Source organism: Vicia villosa, linkage group LG6 (assembly GCF_029867415.1).
Source record: "Vicia villosa cultivar HV-30 ecotype Madison, WI linkage group LG6, Vvil1.0, whole genome shotgun sequence".
NCBI classification, from domain to species: Eukaryota; Viridiplantae; Streptophyta; class Magnoliopsida; order Fabales; family Fabaceae; genus Vicia; species Vicia villosa.
The window spans coordinates 94,052,696-94,073,027 of NC_081185.1; the positions used below are offsets into that span (position 1 = coordinate 94,052,696).

The window sequence follows — 20,332 nt, forward strand, 5'->3', positions numbered from 1 at the left end:
CAAATCCACTTACATTATAAGAGGTTATTCTGGAATGAAAAAATTTAAAATAAAATCAAACAAACAAAGATTAAAATTGCAAAGCAATGATCCCAAGTTCATTATACAATTTTAAGTATATGGTCCACGATAGCCTTGATAAGAAGGAACAACAGTGAAAAAAGTGAGGCTAACCCATCACTAAAAAGTGTTAATAACAGTTTGTACACACCATATTAGTTAATAACATGAAACAAAGAAGTTCCTTAACGAGCCTCATACTGCACAATACGTCTGGTGCGCTTCTTGTAAAGGATTCTGTAACCACAGTCACGGCACTGAATAACATCACCTGTCTTCAGAGTATTCTCGATTCCACAATCACCGCATAGGTAACTCACTGGCTCAGGCATAGGATCCATATCTGATTCCCAAAAATTCAAAAAGTTACTACAAAATCAATATAATAACAATTGAAAAAACACTTCCAAATAAATTTTAAAAAAAAAAACAGAGCAATATTCTAGCAGATGAATAAACAATGGAAGATGAATCAGAAAGAACATAGCGATAATTAATTCGATCATATCAAACTTAATATTTGATGATCAGACAATTTTAATTATTGTTTTCATCAGCTTCATCTTCCACTAGTTGTGATTATTATTAACAAATGAACAAATAACAGCTTCAAAAAAATTAAAGTTAAACCCTAATGTTGATTTCAATGAAGCAAAACATTAATTTCTACAGCTTATATAATAACAATTCATACAATACTTCAGGAAGAAAAAAAGAGTAGAACTCTCATAAACAATAGAAGATGAATCAGAAAGAACGTAGCGATAATTTTATTCGATCATATCAAACATAAAATTTGATGATCAGATTTTTTTAATTATTCTTCTCATCATCTTCATCTTCCTCTACTACTAATTATAAACAAATACCAATTTCCATAAAATCGATGATAAACCCTAATATTAAACCCTAATAAAACCCTAATTATATATGAAATTGGATCTCAGCATAATACTTCTTCCTCAGATCCTCTAGTGAGGTTTCAGATAGATAACGCAGTTTATAATAACATCATAGATCCATTAATCGAACAAAATAACAAATAATTAAAAAAATTTAACAACTTTAGAATGAGTGATTAATAAGAGCGTCTCAGAGTAATAATTCCCCATAAGTTTCTTCACAAACAATCAAAGTGCAAGGATAACGAATTATGGTTGCTCATCATTGATGCTCGAAAGAGTGAATACGAAACTTTATCATTCAAAGATTGAGAAGATTGAAATAAGGATAATAGGTTTATACCTTGGATCTGGAACTTCGAATTGGAGATTGATTGGGCAGGCGGATGGAGGAAACGGTGTTTTCGATTATCAGCTGAGTGTGGAACAATGGTGAATTTTTGGTATTTATAGAACCGTGTAAAACCCTAGATGCTATTTGGACCCTCATATTTATATTCGGTTTTGCCCGATTAGCCCAGCCCAACTCTTTTTTGCTGGATAAGATGAGCCCAACTTTCTTAATTCCTTTTATTTTGTATTTAATTTTGAAGATAAAAGGAATTAAGTAAGAGAATCAGAATATATTTTGACAACTTAATTAAGACATTATTTCTAAATATCTCAATTCTCTACTGATTAAAATAATCTGTTATTACTATAGGTAAAAAGGAAAAAATGTTTGAAGTCGTTGGACCTCCACTTAATGAAAATCTGACTATTGAACATCGACAATATGTAGTGTTTAAAAGGGGTTTAGGAATGAGTTAAATATAACATGTCATCACTAATATTCAAGATAAAGGGTTCAATGTGAAATGATCCTCGATCAAGATCAAATGTCAGAGTAAACAAGTATCTCTTAAATGAGAGATCAAACATCAGAGTAAACAAATATCTCTTAAACGAGAGACGCATAGCCGAAGATATGGGCGAGGTTGATGAGTCCATTGAATCATCACCTTTGTAAATATGGTCATAGTTGTGAGAATCTAAAGAAGGCATTATTGGAAAATGGTGTATTTATTTTAGTAAAAAAATATATAAAAGGACGGGATGCCTATAGAAGATCTGGTTGTTCAAGAAATAAGAGAAAACTTTAAGTGAGTATCATAAAGTAAAGAAAGGAAATATCAATTTAAGTTATTTATAACGATATTCTTAATAAATAAGTAGTTTATCGCTTGTCTAAACCCATGATATCTAAGTGATTGTTAGAGAAATCGAGTGTATCTAGTCATCCATAGACCGAGAAAGGGTTATAACAACTGGTTTCCTATTTTTTAATGTAATGATGACCCTTGTAAGGCGCAACAATCCCTATTACTCACATCAAATTGATGTTCCTACCCTAACACTACATAGCAAGTTCAAACAACCGTTCGAAAACTAGAGCAGGAAATGGTCTTACAAAAACTCAAGGATGAGCATTTATCCAAAGATAAAAACAAGGGTAGTTTGGATTACCACGGGGAATGATTTACTTCTTTAGAGATTGATCCTTTTCAAAAGGATTCCCTCACAAGAGCGTGAAGCTAGTTAGTTTTATGTGATTTCATAGAAGAGATGGTGGGTTCCAAGCATGATCTTGAACCATGAGCTAGGATGGTACTAGCAAGCACTATGGGATCCAAGTTAGTTTCTATTGGTGGGAAGAAGAATTTTTTATGCAAAATGTGTATGTACCTTGGTTTGACGTTTCTCTTGCCTTTTATATAAGGATTGTTTCTGAGGGCCTTGAATCTTACTATCCATGATGGTTATGTAGATGGACAATTCTTAGGATGTAATTCATTATGTTATATAACGACCCCCCCCCCCCCCCCCTCGATCATTAACTTGGATCATATTTTTTCCTAGAACATGTCCACGCTAATTCCGGGGGTCATATAACACTCATTGGGTCCATAGCTAGTGGAATGGTTTCTCTATTTGACGTCATTTTCCTAGGGTCATGGTGATATATTAATTTTTTGATCATATGCCCATTTAGCCTACATTGATAGGTAATGGAGCTAGTATATTTTTCATGGGTCATAAAGTTATTATGTGAATAAATATATCTTCAACTCATAAACAAGTGTGTTATCGAGTCTTTAAATATACCCTCGACTCAGGAAGAAACATAAATCACTGTAAAAAATGATGAATTGATGTCTTAAAGGATGATTAAATATTCGACATACAAATTCCTAAATAACAATGGGTAATAAATGATAAGGTCATGTCAAATACATCTCATGTAGCTAGGCAATAAATGAGTTGATTTATATAGAAAATATTGCATGATTTATGGCTAGATAGGGCATTCAATTTTCCTAAACCCAATTAATCACTTGGTGTTCTTGGCAAGGCCTAATCCTCTACTCTAGATGAGGAAAATTAGGGTTTGCAAACAACACATGATGGTGCCCATAAAGTATCCAAGGAAGTATTATATCTAGAGCCTCGTAGACCCAAAATTGATATATAAGGAACATTATTTTTTCTCCCTTAAAGACGAAGTTGTTTGTAAAAATGTGATAGCATTAGTTGGCTTATCAAGCCCACATGACCTCTAATTGGTCGATTATTTAGAGAATGGTGAAGACTCCCTCTTAGGCATATAGCTTAGTGAAGATGACGATAACATCATGGATAAATTACAAGTTGTGGAACTAACCACTCTTGAGTTTTGAGATATTGATGCTCGGTTAAGGTAGTTGAATATGGGGTGTATTTGTTGAAAACATTGAGCAAGATGCCTTAGCTGAAACTAAGGAGACCAAGGGTATGGTATTGAGAAGCTCACTTTAGAGATGGTCATGCATGTGAAGTTTTTATTTATCAAGGCTTTGATTAATGGCAAGTTACTCCAATAGGTCTTCATGGACGAAGATGTCATCCAAAACGTGAGAACACTTTCATCATAGATGAAATTATGGAAAAACATGAAGGAATTATCACAACCAAAATGAAGATGGCTAACTTCGTGGGCATAATGTCTAACACATTTGAGGTATGTAGTGTTATAATTGTAAAGGGCCTCGCCTAAGGCGATGCCCTTTAAACCGCCCCACAAGAGGCGATGCTAGAATGTCTCCCAAAGGGAGGTATTGCCTCGCCCTATATCTTTCCTATCACCCAGTCATGGGAAATATGGGATAAGAAATTTCTCGGACAAAGAGAAGTCAGGGTCAATAGCTGACACACGACTTCCTAGGAAATAGGGATTTAATAGTCCATCATTGACTGAGTGGACGGTGACCCTTCTCAAGAGAACCCTAAGTCCTAGTGGCCTTTATAAATACATCTCCTCTCATGGGGAAAGGGGACAAATCTTAAGTCATATACATATTACACCCTAAAGCATTGCACTTATCAAAGATCATATCTCATATGATTATACCCCCACAAGGATACACCTAAGCATGTTGTCCGTTAACCGGGACTCTCACCTCACATGTGCAGGACCATTAAACCACCATAAAAAACAACCGTATAAGGCTTCTCGTTGTCGTGGGAAAGCCCTAACCATTTTAAATTATTATACACCTACTAAGGCCTCTAAGTCCCCCTACCCTTGCAGGAGGAATACACACACATGTAACTTTTTGACCAATACAAGGTACTTATGGCCAACGTCATAGTAGGCCTAAAGGAGGTAAATTTTTTCCTTATTTAAGATAGAGGGAAAACCTTTATACTCTTTTATCTTAGGCAAAGATTGTATAAATACCAGTGACTGTGTATCCTTAACATTTAATCAATAAATCATGTTCTAGGTGGGATATGAGATGGAAGTTATGGAAGATGAAAATAACTTCTTCTCAACTAAGGTCAAGATGTTTGAGGCCCTTTCTTATTGGCCTAACCTAACTCCCATCATGGTACCCAAGGAATATAAAGAAATGGTCATTAGAAGCTTTCAACATCACTAAAGAGGGATTTTAACTATTGACCTACTATGTCCTTTTCATAAAGTCCTCAATGACTAGTCCATCCTTAGTGTTGAAGGGCATGTTGGCTCGACATGTTAAATTAAGATTCGATTTCAAGGTGTTAAATAAGAGGTTCTATAATAGAAGAGGTTAAGGAAAAATTAAGGGATTGGGATCAACAATGACTTCAGTTGAAAATGGTAGGCTTGAGGAAAACATATCACCATTTTAAAGGAGATTTCTGAACTTTGAAGTGTGAATATTAGTAGTCGGTACAAGTTTGGGAACATATAGGGTGATCTAGTTCAACCAAGGATAATAGGCGACAATGCAACTCAATAAATTTCCTAGGAGCACAATATGAAGGGTAATAAGGAATAAAGGAATCAGGTGGATGTTTGTTAGATGAGTCTTGAACGATGCCACATGTATAGCGTAATTGTGCTCATCTTTATATTTTATTTACTAAGAGTTTAATGTTATTCAAAGAAAGATCTAAAATGATAGGCTTTCAATTCTAAGCCTCTGGGTATCGGCCAACGAAGACAAGCCATTAAGCTTGTTGTTTTCACATTAAATACAACACTCTTCAAGATGACCAATACAATGCTCTAGCATGACATGATGTGAATTTTAAGCTTGATAGTCAAGTTGAATGTTAATATTATAAACTAGCCCTAAGTCATTGTATGATATGGATCTACCACTCTGAAAAGGGAGACTAGAGCTCTTGAAGACGACCAAGACAAATCTCTAGTATGATAGGATGCTAATTCTAAGCTTAATAGCCAAGTTAAATCTTATTGTCACTAACTAGCCTTAATTAGGGGTAATCCTATGGATCTAGGAATTTTAAAAGGGAAAGTGGAACTGAGATATCCCTTAACAATTTTGGAACGAAGTTTGGAAAACCATCTCCCTGATGTAAGAATGAATACTAACATGGGATAAATAGTCACCAAATCAAGCCCTCACGAGCAAGGTTGTATTGTCTCTAGATCATTGATCTCTTTATCACTTCCGAATTCCCGAGACTTTTGAACAAGGTAGTGTTGGGTTCATGTGTGAAGGGCTAAGTCTCATATCGCCTATGAATGGGTAAACATGAGATTTATAAGAGAGATGACTCATATAACTGATGCCTTAAGGTTTTGGATAGAGATGTAACGTCCCATCTCTTATGGTCTTGGAACATTAGTCTTATTGTTGTTGTTCCCGCCTCCCCTAGACTCTTCAATAAGTGGTATCAGAGCTTTGATTCGGCGTGGTGGGGGAGTGGGAGCTGAATCATGTGTTGAAGCTTGTTATAGAATATGGGATACTTGATGCCTTAAAGTTTTTGGTGGAGATTTGGCATCTCACTCTCTTTTGGTCCTGGAGCATTCGTACCGTTGTTGCTCCCGCCTCCCTTAGATTCTCTAACAAGTGGTATCAGATCCCTTGTCCAGTTTGGTGGTGGAGCGGGAGCTGGATCTCATGTTGGATCTTATAATAGGATGCGGGAGACTCACACTTGTGGGAGAGATTGTTGTGTTATAGGATAAGTGGTTAAGTCCCACATCGAATATGAATGAGTAAAATGTTGAATTTATAAGAGAGGTGACCCATATATCTAATGCCTCGAGGTTTTGGACGGAGGTGTGACGTCTGCCTCTCTTGTTGTCTTGAAGCTTTGGTACTGATGTTGCTCCCGCCACCCATGAGATACCATGACCTTTATATCTTATAAAATTTTACATGCTTTAAAATATGAGGTTATTCGGGAGTTATATCATGCATGTTGCAACCCCAAACTTATTCATCGAAAATATCAGCAATGCCACACAAACATGTGGTTATTCGGGAGTTATATCATACATGTTGCAACCCCAAACTTATTCATCGAAAATATCAACAATGCCACACAAACACCTAGCGGTCAAATGTTCAGCTAGTCAAAAGTCTAAAATTTCCATGCAAGAGTTTTTGGTGCATGTTCTATTGTTCATGATGTTTTCTTATGGCATAAACAACATTTTTCTTGGAACGAGTTGAATGCAGGTTTTCTTCACAGAAGTATGTAAAGTGCAAGCAGATGTTTTGGTTGGTTTACTAGGCTCTAAATGCTTGGGCCTAGGTGTGGAGATTCAAAATTCGAAGGCCAATATATTTTCTCCTCTTCCTCCCATTCACTCCTGCACAATCTATCCAAAGTGACCTACTATTTCCTTTGACATAGTCTACTTGAAAGACTCCACAACTTAGAATTCTAGATACGCGAGCAATCTCCTCGATTCCCCACGATTGTGAGGTGTGCTAGATGTTGCTTAGTGGTTACATTATCCTTGCAAAAAGTTTATGCTTCTCTTACAACTCTTAGCTAGGTACCTTAGCAGTAAAGTAATCCAAATAAGCCAAAGAAAAACTGAAAGAACAGAAGTTACAGAAAGTATTATGCGATCCAAACAAGCCATGAATAATTAAAAGACCAACATAAGAACAAGATCCAAAATATTCACCGGTTTCACTGGACTCACTTGAATTTAGTTTTAGTTCATAAATATATATAATACATGCCGGTGGTTCTTACAAATTTATGGATAACACAACGAAGGTAATCTACAAACCCCTCAAACCAGGAAAACATGCTTCTGTTATTATTCAAAACAAACCAAAAGAGAAAATGCAAACATATGTAGATAGAACCTTATACGATCTTACAACTTCAACCATTCCAAACAAGGGCACAGACCCCAACAATATCTAGAGGGGTAATAATCCTTTAAGTAAACGTCCCTGTTATATCCTACAATATAGAAACTGAAGGATCGCCGGCGATGAGACATGGTGACACGAGTTACCGGAACAACCGAGATTGTATGTCTCTCGCAAATGACCCTTGCAGTGGTAGGCACTTGAGCTCTCTCAGCAATGACTTCAGAGGAGAACTTGTTGAGAAAAAAAGAATCAGCAAAAAATGCAGGAGTGCATTGGTAAGCCTGTGTGTTGCATAATTGAACTCCTTGGGATCTATGGAAAACCTCATCCGGTACCGATGCTGCTCCTCTAGTTGCATTTACTTTCCGAGTTGAAAGTGTCTTCCTGTAAAAGAAGTCGATATTGAGAATAACAACCTGAAACTGTAGGACTAGGAACTTCTTAAAAGAAGGTTAGACGTGAGGGGATTAACATACCACTTAATAATGGCTACACTGCGTGCTAAAAGAGAACCACTTCCATTACACGTTTCACATTTAAGTAATCCACGAGATCCACAGGTTGCACAAGGAAGCTTCCCTTTACCATCACATTTCACACATCTGCAAAAACGTGTAAATTGAATAAGTCAATTATGAGTGTAAACTTCCATCTTCACACAAGGCAGTGCAGCATAGACATTTGACCTCAGCTTGAGTTCCTAACAATCATTCAATAGGAGCCATATGTACAATAGCTTTACCTAATTTACACACTACATTTAAGCAAACAAATTAGCTTACATTGAGTCAGAACCATCTCTATGAGCAATCAAACCCCTTCCATAACAACTAGAACACTGACTCATCTGATTTTCTTTATAATGTCCTGGTTCTTGGTCGGCATTGCATGTACCACAGACTATCCCTCCTCGTCCGGCACAACCTGAAAATAGTTTCCAAGTTTTTATGGGAAGGTAAAAAGAAAAATTAAGTAAATTGCAGTGTATATACATCGAATTGTGATTTATGAAACTATGAGATCATAAATCCACAATTTACCTGAGCATTTCTCAATAGTTTCAGAATGGGGAATCTTTTCACGGACTTCTTTGTGAGGTACAAATAGAACAGGGAACTGAGATCTTAGATCCAATTCCCAAATACTAAGTGCCGGTCCATTATCCTTACCATCAATACTGCCACCAAGGAATGGCTCTGTCTCTTTTATGATCTCTCTTTCTTCGATAAAGGTATCGAGAGTTCCAACATAAACGTTACAGTCTTCCACTGCATGAATCTTCCATGTTCGAGCAGGACGACTACCCCAACAGCAACGATGACCAACGTGATCAATCAGCAACTCTCGTATCTCTACTTCATCCAAGGTTTCCCTATAAGTGGAATATTCATTTGACAAAGATTATTTATCAATATAATGCTGAAATATTCAACTCAAAAACTTTTAATCATAAAGGGCTTTATTGAAAAGCATCACTTTATTCTTACTAGAACAAGCCTTGAAAGTTGAAAATAATAATCTAATTTCAAGACCTATTATTGGAAACAAGACAATCTGGTAATACTTCAATGAAATCAAACATGATTAGTAGTTTATTACTTACTACAAAGTGAAGAGTAGCTAAATGTTTCTCAGCACAATGCAAATTGCCAACACTTCAGATATTAAGCAGTTAGATTATATCTTGATCAGTGTTGTCGATGGCGGATGGCGGAGAGCCAAAATCCTGCCATACTAGCTGCTTTGCGACGGTGTTATAGCGGATTATGGCGGCACATTACGGCGAGTACAAAAGCTACAATGTATATTCACCATAGCGCCGCCATGGCATATATTTGATAACACCGGTTTTGATCTACTATGTAGCTTCTGTAATGCATAACAGCCTAATCTTTCTCTATACTATTGAATGTGATTGAGCCTGTTCTTTCCGCCTTAAATATTATCTTCTTCTCATTCACACACACACAGTTCAATGTTTAAACTTCAAACTCGATGTTATACACTCTAGTAACTATATTGGGAGAGAGACAAACAAAACCCACCAAGTAAGGAATATAAAAGTGAAAGGAAGAACATGACAAAATAGACGTATCGATCGATGACAACATTGCAAAACTATATAAAGAGACATTTTATTTCCAGCTCCTAGCTTCAGCAATAATATGGTCTAAATCATTGTATAATAAAACCACAACTAATACCTCTTTTAGTAAATAAAACCATAAAAATTAGATATCATAATGCATAGCTTAGTTTCAATATAACAAGTAACAACAAGCTATGTGAAACCCATCATTCATAAACACAGTTGAAGTAGTTATACCTCCGGGATTCAGGCCTGGTTCCTCCATAATCTCCTCCATATCCGCCTTGATAAACAAGAGCTTGCACTGCAACAAGTAACATAATTAACACCAAGGTTTATACATAGGCAAAAACCCTTCTGCGAAAAAGAAACTTCAACAAGAAAAGCTAGTAACCCTCTATTTCCCTCATAATTACCAAAGAAAAACAAAACAAATTCTACCTAATCAAGCATAAATTCAGCGCTATGAATCACATATCACACTTTGTATTGAATATATCAACTCAATAGGCCAAAACCAATCATCAAAATTGAAAAGAGAGACAAAACGAATCATAAACAACAAGAGAACCAACCTGCAGGATCAGGCTCAGGTGATCCAACCAAAGCCCCATGAAGAGAAGGAGGATAGTAACCTGCAGCAGAAGAAACCGCAGCAGCAGATCGAATTTCATCAACACTCACATCAGTTCCAGCCAACGAAGCAGTGGGAATTGCAGAGCCTGATCGACCCACATACTGATACGAGCTCCATTTTTCACTCTGATTCTCACCCAATTCACTTCTTTGTTCTAATCAAACAAAACAAAAAACAAAAAATACCCAGAATCAAAATCATGATAGAATTTCAAGATCAATGATAAAAATTGAAAATTTATGGGAAAAAATTGTGATGGGGAAGAATTGAAATTGTACCCGATAGAAGAGGTTGCTCCATGATGGTTAAGATAGCTAAGGCAGAGACCAAATTATGGACAAATGTGCATTATATAAAATGGTATTAATTTAACTTCGCCATTAAGAAAGTTGAATTGTGGATTTTAGAAATTAGATGAGTCGCTATGAGATTGATATGAGCGTTGTAAATGGTCCACGCTCTTAATACACGGCATGATATTCACAATAAAAATGGGAAAATCCAAGAGCATAACTTTTGCTGTTTTGATAACACAAAAAAACAGACAATGTACAGTAATTTTATACAATTAACCAATCATCACCCTCATATATCTCATATATTCGGTTAAGTTATTATAATATTTTAAAGTTAGTTTCTGACATGGTTGAATGATGGTATTTTACACCGTCAATGCATTATTTTTATTCTCTTTTGATATGAGAAAAGAGAAAAAAAATTACGTATACAACCATTCAATTTTTAATAATTCACTTTAATAAAAATATAGTTAATTGTGAAAATAATTTCAATTTAATTTTTTTAATGAGCAAGAGGCTGATGTTCAAAAACAGAAGAAAAAAAAACTACACAACTACTACTCTGGAGTAGAAAAACTAAAAGAGTCCTTTTGAAGAAGATTATGAATACTCATGAGTTTTTTCAAAAATCTGGTAACCATTCTTCAACACTCTCGCAGCCTTAACAAACTCATCTATGATACTATTAGCTTCCCAAAACGTATGTTCTAGAATAACAACATCATGCTTGGCCATTAACAAACGAATTTTACAGATTAAGGCTAGATCAGAATAGTCATTATTATATTTGCGCATGATTGCATCTATAACTCGCTTAACATCTACATTCACAATAACCTTCGCAAGAAGATATGCTAGCCTTCAATGATTCAATCACTCATCCATGTGGAGCAATAGATCTGACACTATTAGTCGGAGAAAGGACAAGGATGAGAATGATGACTCTTTCGTTCCTCGTGATAGAGTGTAAAAGTGTCTTTAAAGCCATTATAGCGAGATCCTTTTTAGCAAAGCTTGACACGATTGCTTCCACAATACATGTGAAGATATCTTATCAGGACGAAAGAGGAGCACTAACCACTATAAACACGTATTTATAAGAAGCAAAAAGAATCAAGAGAAGAATCCAAGAAGATATTTTGACTTTGACGTCAAAGAATTCTGACAAGCTCGATCTCGACACGCGCAAGGGCGAAATCATACCTACCTTAGACGGAGAATTCAAATTCATGCAACTAGGAAATAATCCGGCTAGGTCACTCAAGAACGGGTATGGGCTTTCCTCTAAGGTAAGGTTCATGCTAACCGAATGTCTCCAAGAAAATGTCGATCTCTTTGCTATCTCTCGGCACGAGATGAACGACATTGATCCATAAGTGGTTTGTCATCAGTTGAACATGGGTGATAGATCCATGTACGTATCCTAGTGACGTAGAAAACAATCTATTGAAAAGGTCGAGGCTACTAAGAAAATTGTGGGAAAGTTTATTTCATCAGCGAAGTATATTGAATGACTATCTAACGTAGTTTTAGTTAAAAATACCCCAAGAAAATGGAGAATGTGTGTCGATTATACCGACCTTAATCATGCATGTCTAAAAGATTCATATCCACCCCCGAACATCATCTAACAATATGGTCTGGCTATAGCAAGGACTACTGGCCTTAGTGGATCCCTTCCTTTGTTCCTATTTTTGGTTCCCTTACGAAGAAGCATAGGGCGCTACAACCTACTTACTAGCCGAAGCACACTAGTATCTGCTTTGGATTCCATTGTTGACAATTGATTCTCAAAGTTGCTTGCATCGTATGCTATTTATTTTATGTTATTTGTGTACATGTCTTAGTACACTTTTTTCGTATCTAAGGCATAAGGATTTTCATGTTGACAGACCTCATGCAAGTTGTGTGATAACAATAAATAATGAGAATGCTTGTTTGTTTCAATGTTTTTGTTTTAAAGAACACACTCGTTACAAAAGCAAGAATATTTGGGGATTAAATATACGTTGAAAGTGTATAATCAATGTTTGAATTAGAAAATTGAACAGTTGAATCTGAGTCGACGAAAGTGTCTCAAATTCAACTAAGAAATACATTATTTTAATAGCTGAATTTTATTTCGTTAGCAGCAAAAGTAAGTTTTACAAGTATTGAATCCTCAAAGACTTATGGTTTTAAAGACCTTTCAATAATTTTTAAGATTTTAAGTAGAAAAGGGTTGTGTATTTATTATGATGCGTAAAAATAAATAAATAAAAATAAATGAAAGAACTTAAAATGAGATTTCAGTGTTAATAATAAGAAAACTTATTAGGGATAAATTTTGTTATTCCATATTTATGGTGCACATGCATAGGTCTATAATATGCTTCTTTTGTAACACCCCACTTTTTTATTGGAATTTTTTCTTATTAATAATTTGATTTTGTCTATGTTATAATTTTGTTATTGTTGGTGTTATTATTATTGGTGTTATTATTATTGTTAGTATTAAAGATAAGAACTACGAAAATTAATTAGAAATACAAATTATAACTACAGTAGAAACTCTTTAAATTAATACTCGGCAAATTAATAAACTCTCTAAAATAATAAATTTGTCCGGTCCCGACTTGGGCCAATGTAAAAAATTGAAAAACTCGATAAAATAATAAGATAATAATTTTTCGGGAGATCCCTTTATAATTTTAGGTCCCAAGAAAATCATAAATTAATAATTCATAGAAACTGAAAAAAATATATTACACTCTATTGAAATATAATTCAATAGTTGTCTGTTTTACTTTAAAGTTCAAGTCTACTTGGAGCTCATCTCTAACTTTTCTTATTGCATCCAATAGCATATGAACACAATAGTTACTAATTTACGTTGAGTCTCAAGGTTCGCTGCAACGTAATTCTAAGAGACATAAACTAATTTGCCTTTTTGTTTGGCATGTATAGTATAATTACTTAAAAACTCTTTAAATTAATAATTATTAATTTATCGATAAATTAATAACTCTCTAAATTAATAAATTTCTCAGTTCATGACATTATTAATTTAAAGAGTTTATACTGTAAGTAGAGTTAGTGGAAGAAGTTGGATAGGTGAAAATTAGTGAGGTCAAAGAAATAAAAATAAAATTTTTATTAGAGGGGCTTAATTATCATAATTTTAATTAAAAAATATAAAGAGAGAATTAGAGAGAAAAATGAAAGTATGCCTTCTTTTGGAAGAAAAGGGAGAACAAAAAACCCTAACACTAAAAAATCTCTTCTTCTTTTCCAAAACTCAAAACACAAGTTTGATTCACCATGAGAATAACATTAGAGATTGTTCAAGTGAGGATTTCCACCATTGTTAGGAGCTTGACAAAGAATTTCCGCACTAACAAGGTAAGAGGGGGATATTTCTATATAGCTTTAGTATTTTTGCATTTAGGGTTGTAGAGTTCCCTTGAACCCCAAATTGCATAAGATTCTATGGGAATTCCCCATGAGATAATGATTCACTGGCCCTATGATATGAATCTCTTCTTATCACCAATGATTTAGATTGCATAATTTCAATGTAGTTTTCCCATGAAATATATGTTTTAATGTTGTTATCATGTGTTGGTTAAATGATGATGCATTGTGATGAAATTTGTGATGTTCAATTGTTGTTTAGATGATGTTGTATTGTATAATATCTATAATTCTGGACCTGTGTAGATTATTGTGTTTAAATTGATTTTTTGTATGGTTATAGATGCGAAAATAAAAAATGAGCTTGGTGTAACCGGTTACACTCTGTCTGTAACTGATTACCATCCTCAAAACTGGCCAAAATATGAGGCAGAAGTGTGTGTAACCGGTTACATGTTTTGTGTAACTGGTTACACACCCGGAAACCATCATAAAATGAGTTTCGTAACTCCGATCGAGACGCGTTCGAATACGTTAGAAAGATAATTCAAAGATCTATCCAATGGTGAATTGAAATGGTTCCTGTATGCTATATTTTTATTAAAAGATTTTAATTTTCCATGTATTCCTTCTAGTGCATATGATAACACTTAATGAATAATGAATATTGTTGGCTACGTGATACTTGGTAAAGTCATGCAAAGATATATTTTATTGTAAAGACTTCAAAATGCTTTTATGTATGAATGATACTATGAATACAAATAATTATGTAATGTTGTGCAATGTTTTAGGACACGAGTCCCATGTTGTGATAAGATAATTGTTATGAATCAAGTCATGAATGATGAATGATTGTGTGAATAACCTTAGGACGTGAGTCTAATGTTTGACAAAATACTTGTGAAGCCTAATATGGAAAATATGTAATAGGTTAATAAGAACCAATGTGAAGCTCTATTGTGGCAATTATGTTGAAGGTTTGATATCAACCAATGTCGATCCAATGTGGTAAATCTTAGAAGATGAGTCCAATGTTGGTTAAACCTTATGGAAATCCCTAATGTGGTAATCAAGGTTAATGTGTCTCAATATGGTTTAGATATTATGGTGGAATTCACTTTTTTTTTGTTCATCATGCATCATATATGAATCAAAGTAGGTATCATCTAGCGAGAGTGTGTAATACGACGTAGCTTGCATGTAGTTCTTGGCATTGAATTTCTATGGACGTGTCATACCCCAAAATTTGCCTTCATATATTTACGAACGCCATTTTATTTCGAATAAACGAATTGGCACAATTGGTAAGAATTTGAGTGTGAAAGCTACATTAGCGCAAGGTCCCGAGTTCAAATCCCACTTCTAACATTTTCCCTTTTACTTTCTTTTTAATTTTAGTTCTAACTTTATTTCCATTTATTCAAAAATCACAAAAATTGTATTTTTTATCATTTTAATTTTCGCACTAATTAAATAGGCATTTTTTAAAATAGTCAATTTTCACTTTTATGTATTTTTTAGTCAAAAAATCACCAAAAATCATAAAATATAAAAAAAAATAAAAAATAGTATTTTTTTCATCATTTAATTATTATTTTCGTATTTTCCGTCAAAAAAAATATTATTATTTTCGTATTTATTTAGTAGGAATTTTTAAAATATTATTTTTTTCATAAAAATCTTTATTTTTTGTATTTTTAGTCCAAAAATCATTAGAAAAAAAAAGATATACAAAGATTTTGTTCATATTTTTAAATATTGTATAAATGTATAGTTTAGGAAAGAATCAACATAATTAGTTAAATATTTCAGAAATCAAAATCAAATTATATTTGATTTAGAGTTATGATTTATTAATTAATTAATTGATTCTTTTAATATTTTTGTTAACCTAATTTTTATGTATAAATAGCACTAGGTTCTACACTTTTAAAAACTAACAATTACCAACTTTTCAATTCACACTCTCACAACTAAACCTTTTTTTAACACTTTCAACCCCATTCTCCATTCCTAATTTCTACATTATACTTACATTTCTTTTTTACACACTGTTCTTCAATCTCTTTTCTTTCAAGAGTCTCTTCAATAATTTTTTTTCTTGGTTCATGGCCAATGATTTCATATGAGGCATTCCTTTACAAAAGTTTTTCTCAATTTTAAATCTTTTAAAAGGTTTTGGCCAATGATTTAACATGAGGCCCCCTTTTTAAAAAACCTTGTTTTGGCCAATGATGATACCTGAGGCCTGTTTTTTTTAAATCATTGCTTTGGTCATTGTTGCTAGATTTTAGTTTAAATTTATGTTTTTACAATCATAATTTTTTTTAACTGTTGGGAATTTTTGTCCTTTTAGCCATAATCTAACTTTCTGAACCTTCCTTTATTTCTTTGGAAAATTTAGATTATATGAGGTCAAACCCATTTTATAATATTTTTTATTTTATTATTGTAACTATTATCATTACTAACTTTTTTTTTACTATAATTATTATTATTACTAATCATTTTTGTCAATTACTTTTATTATTATTATTATTATTATTATTATTATTATTATTATTATTATTATCATCTTCATTATTAACATTATTACTATCCTTTTTTGAAGGTACTTCCTTTGGCCATTAACCTTGTTTTGGTCAAACAACTTTGCTGGCCACTTTCTCACCATGTATCCTCAGGAGCACAAAACACTCCATCTGAGCTAAGTTTCTTTTTTTGTTTTTATTTTTATTTGCATGAAATTTTTTATATATATTCTTTTCTTTTTTTATTATTATTATTATAATTTCTTTCTTTTATTTATTTATATTTATTTAACCAAATTATTTTTTATATATAATAATTTTCATAGTTATTTATTTTAATCGAAAACTCGTTTTTTAATTTTATCAATAATTATTTTTAAACAATAAAAATTGTTATTTTTGTATATATTTTTAATTAATTAATTAATTGAAAATTAATAATAAATTTTTTGTTAACCTTGATTCATTTATAAACCCTAGAATCTTCAGGTAGGTGTTCTTCACTAACGCATTTTTAAGCCTTATAAACATTTTGGGTCACAATAAGTTTTCTTAAATAACCCTTTAAGGTTTGTAATCAATTAGGGTTTAAATTAGTTAATGCACTAACATTTTTCTTCTTCGTAGCTAATTTTCAGGATTAACCAAGATCCTTCAGTCACGCGCCATCGGATCAAAAAGCTAAGTTCTAACTCTTTTTTTTGTTTAAATATCATTTTAATTCTTATTTTGCCTTTTGCCCAAAATAGGGTTTACTTCAAATAGTCAATGAATCTCTCCTACACTCACCCATATTATTTTCATTTTAATTTTCAGAGTCAATCGAGGGTTCGAGGAAGATCAAGGCATTCAAAGACGTTTAAAACTAATTATTGTTCCCTCTTATTTTCTGCTTTTATTTCCCCTTCCCCGCAGGTGTTTATTGTAATAGCGTAGGACTTTATGTTTTCCTGCCTTTAATTTCTGCAATTTTAAACTGCGTGGTTAGTAATCTTAGGGAGTGCAGCCTTGAATTAACATAGATAACTAATTATAAGATAAAATACCTGAATTAACCACCTGATTGTGCCACACACACCTTTAGGGTAATCCCTCTGGTTGCCTTGTTGCCTTATTACTGTTTCCTTATTGATGCCTTAAAATAGTCAAGTTCCTCGATTCTGAGGATACCTAAAGCAAATGTTGCCTTCAAAGTTATTGAAACTCCCTCGAAGCTGCCTTGGAAAAATAAGATGATTGTCCTATTGCTAAGGTATCCTCGCATGATGCCTAAAATTTTTTAATGACTATTCTATACTTCCCTTAGACTACCTGCCCTCTTTATGGCAAGGGGCAGTCTTATGGCGAACGATATCTCGATGACCCTTAAACATCCAATTGAAAGACTTCCTGCCCTCTTATGGTATGGATAGACCCTTTCGCCCTGAAAAGCTAAAAGAACAAATTTCAAAACTTAGGGTGGTTGCTACTAGTTTCTTGCTCTTTTTTTCAAACTCAAATTTAAATTCATATCTATCTTTCCCACTCTTTTCAAATACTTTCCCACTCTTTTATTTCCCCTTCCCCGCAGGTGTTTATTGTAATAGCGTAGGACTTTATGTTTTCATGCCTTTAATTTCTGCAATTTTAAACTGTGTGGTTAGTAATCTTAGGGAGTGCAAGCCTTGAATTAACATAGATAACTAATTATAAGATAAAATACCTGAATTAACCACCTGATTGTGCCACACACACACCTTTAGAGTAATCCCTCTGGTTGCCTTGTTGCCTTATTACTGTTGCCTTATTGATGCCTTAAAATAGTCAAGTCCCTCGATTCGGAGGATACCTAAAGCAAATGTTGCCTTCAAAGTTATTGAAACTCCCTCGAAGCTGCCTTGGAAAAATAAGATGATTGTCCTATTGCCAAGGTATCCTCGCATGATGCCTAAAATTTTTTAATGACTATTCTATACTTCCCTTAGACTACCTGCCCTCTTTATGGCAAGGGACAGTCTTATGGCGAACAATATCTCGATGACCCTTAAACATCCAATTGAAAGACTTCCTGCCCTCTTATGGTATGGATAGACCCTTTCGCCCTGAAAAGCTAAAAGAACAAATTTCAAAACTTAGGGTGGTTGCTACTAGTTTCTTGCTCTTTTTTTCAAACTCAAATTTAAATTCATATCTATCTTTCCCACTCTTTTCAAATACTTTCAAAACAATACTACGCTTATTTACAAGCTAAAGTCCTTAACGAATCTTTTTCTATTCACATCCTACTTTTCAAACAATTCAAACATTTTGAAAACAAAGTGAGCTAAGCAATTAAGAGCCCATGGATAACCATGGATATAAAGGGTGCTTTACACCTTCCCTTTGTATAACTTACCCCCCCGAACTCAAAATCTTTTAAAAAGGTCTTTTTCTGTTCTTTTAGCCTTTCTTTAAATTGGATAAAATAAAAGTCGGTGGCGGCTCTTGCTATCCGCAACATTTTAAAAAAGTCAGTTCACCGTATTACAGGACGTCTAGGAGAGTGTCTTAGTACACACGTAGCTCTCATGTGTTAGAACAAGATTTGTTCTGATCAATTATCTTAGTTTTGATGATAACAATAATATGAATTTTGCTTAAGATAATATGGTACTCTAATCCAATGCAATTTCCTTTTCAGGAAATATATAAAGAGTATGCATAATTCAGCGCTCAGAAGCTTTGTCTCAAAGGGTTCAGCATGCAACATCAGAACATGGTCTGGCAAGACATCAGAAGATGGTCGAAGCAGAATCAGAACATGGGTCTATGGAAGCATCAGAAGAACATGAGATCAGAAGCACTGAAGTTCTGATGGTATCACGCACAGAAGCACTTCAAGGTCAGAAGATCAGAAGATGCTATGCACCAAGCTGTTTGACTCTGATGATATTCAAACGTTGTATTCACAAACATCAGATCAGAAGGAAGTACACGTGGCAAGCTACGCTGACTGACAAAAGGAACGTTAAAAGCTATTATAGGCAACGTCAGTAGACACAGCATGAACAAGGCTCGAGGTAGTTGACAAAAGCGTATAACATTAAATGCGATGCTGTACGGAACACGCAAAGCATTAAATGCACTCAACGGTCATCTTCTCCAACGCCTATAAATATGAAGTTCTGATGAGAAGCAAGGTTAACGACTCTGAACGAAATAATTCAAAAAGACTTGCTGTAACGCTATTCTACTCAAAGCTCAGAATCTTCATCTTCATCAAAGCTCACTACATTGCTGTTGTAATATATTAGTGAGATTAAGCTTAAACGTTAAGAGAAATATCACAGTTTGTGATTATAGCTTTTAAGAAGCAATTGTAATACTCTTAGAATTGATTACATTAAGTTGTAAGGAACTAGAGTGATCGTGTGGATCAGTATACTCTAGGAAGTCTTAGAGGTTATCTAAGCAGGTTGTAACTAGAGTGATCGTGTGGATCAGAATACTCTAGAAAAGTCTTAGAGGGTATCTAAGCAGTTGTTCCTGGAGTGATCAGTGTGTGATCAGAAGACTCTGGAAGACTTAGTTGCTGACTAAGTGGAAAACCATTGTAATCCGTGCGATTAGTGGATTAAATCCTCAGTTGAGGTAAATCATCTCTGCGGGGGTGGACTGGAGTAGTTTAGTTAACAACGAACCAGGATAAAAATAACTGTGCAATTTATTTTTATCGTTCAAGTTTTTAAAGCTACACTTATTCAAACCCCCCCTTTCTAAGTGTTTTTCTATCCTTCATCATGT

General features: G+C 34.0%; 2 protein-coding genes and 4 non-coding genes across 6 annotated transcripts; all 6 read right to left on the bottom strand.

Moving 5' to 3' along the window:
* Positions 1-50: 50 nt before the first annotated feature.
* On the bottom strand, positions 51-1,440 carry LOC131611893 (DNA-directed RNA polymerases II, IV and V subunit 12). Its single transcript, XM_058883728.1, has 2 exons — positions 1,306-1,440; positions 51-403 (listed from the first exon to the last, which is right to left on the bottom strand). The coding sequence occupies exon 2, from the start codon at positions 399-401 to the stop codon at positions 246-248; it is 156 nt and encodes a 51-aa protein (XP_058739711.1). The 5' UTR covers positions 402-403; positions 1,306-1,440; the 3' UTR covers positions 51-245.
* Positions 526-625, bottom strand: LOC131615416 (small nucleolar RNA R32/R81/Z41). Its single transcript, XR_009287829.1, has one exon. It is a non-coding gene; the product is annotated as a small nucleolar RNA R32/R81/Z41 (small nucleolar RNA).
* Positions 801-901, bottom strand: LOC131615415 (small nucleolar RNA R32/R81/Z41). Its single transcript, XR_009287828.1, has one exon. It is a non-coding gene; the product is annotated as a small nucleolar RNA R32/R81/Z41 (small nucleolar RNA).
* LOC131615436 (small nucleolar RNA snoR27) lies at positions 996-1,084 on the bottom strand. The gene has a single exon (XR_009287848.1). It is a non-coding gene; the product is annotated as a small nucleolar RNA snoR27 (small nucleolar RNA).
* LOC131615435 (small nucleolar RNA snoR26) lies at positions 1,146-1,237 on the bottom strand. Its single transcript, XR_009287847.1, has one exon. It is a non-coding gene; the product is annotated as a small nucleolar RNA snoR26 (small nucleolar RNA).
* A 5,982-nt stretch (positions 1,441-7,422) lies between the features above and the next one.
* Positions 7,423-10,816, bottom strand: LOC131611894 (uncharacterized). The gene is made up of 7 exons (XM_058883729.1): positions 10,623-10,816; positions 10,283-10,498; positions 9,945-10,011; positions 8,659-8,990; positions 8,401-8,542; positions 8,095-8,220; positions 7,423-8,002 (listed from the first exon to the last, which is right to left on the bottom strand). The coding sequence occupies exons 1-7, from the start codon at positions 10,642-10,644 to the stop codon at positions 7,618-7,620; spliced, it is 1,290 nt and encodes a 429-aa protein (XP_058739712.1). The 5' UTR covers positions 10,645-10,816; the 3' UTR covers positions 7,423-7,617.
* Between the last annotated feature and the right edge of the window lie 9,516 nt (positions 10,817-20,332).

Coding starts and splice junctions, on each gene's coding strand:
- LOC131611893 (XM_058883728.1), bottom strand. CDS start 401: ATGGATCCTATGCCTGAGCCAGTGAGTTACCTATGCGGTGATTGTGGA.
- LOC131611894 (XM_058883729.1), bottom strand. CDS start 10,644: ATGGAGCAACCTCTTCTATCGG. Junction 10,499..10,622: donor GGAGCAACCTCTTCTATCGG/GTACAATTTCAA, acceptor TTGTTTGATTAG/AACAAAGAAGTGAATTGGGT. Junction 8,543..8,658: donor AACTATTGAGAAATGCTCAG/GTAAATTGTGGA, acceptor AACTATTTTCAG/GTTGTGCCGGACGAGGAGGG.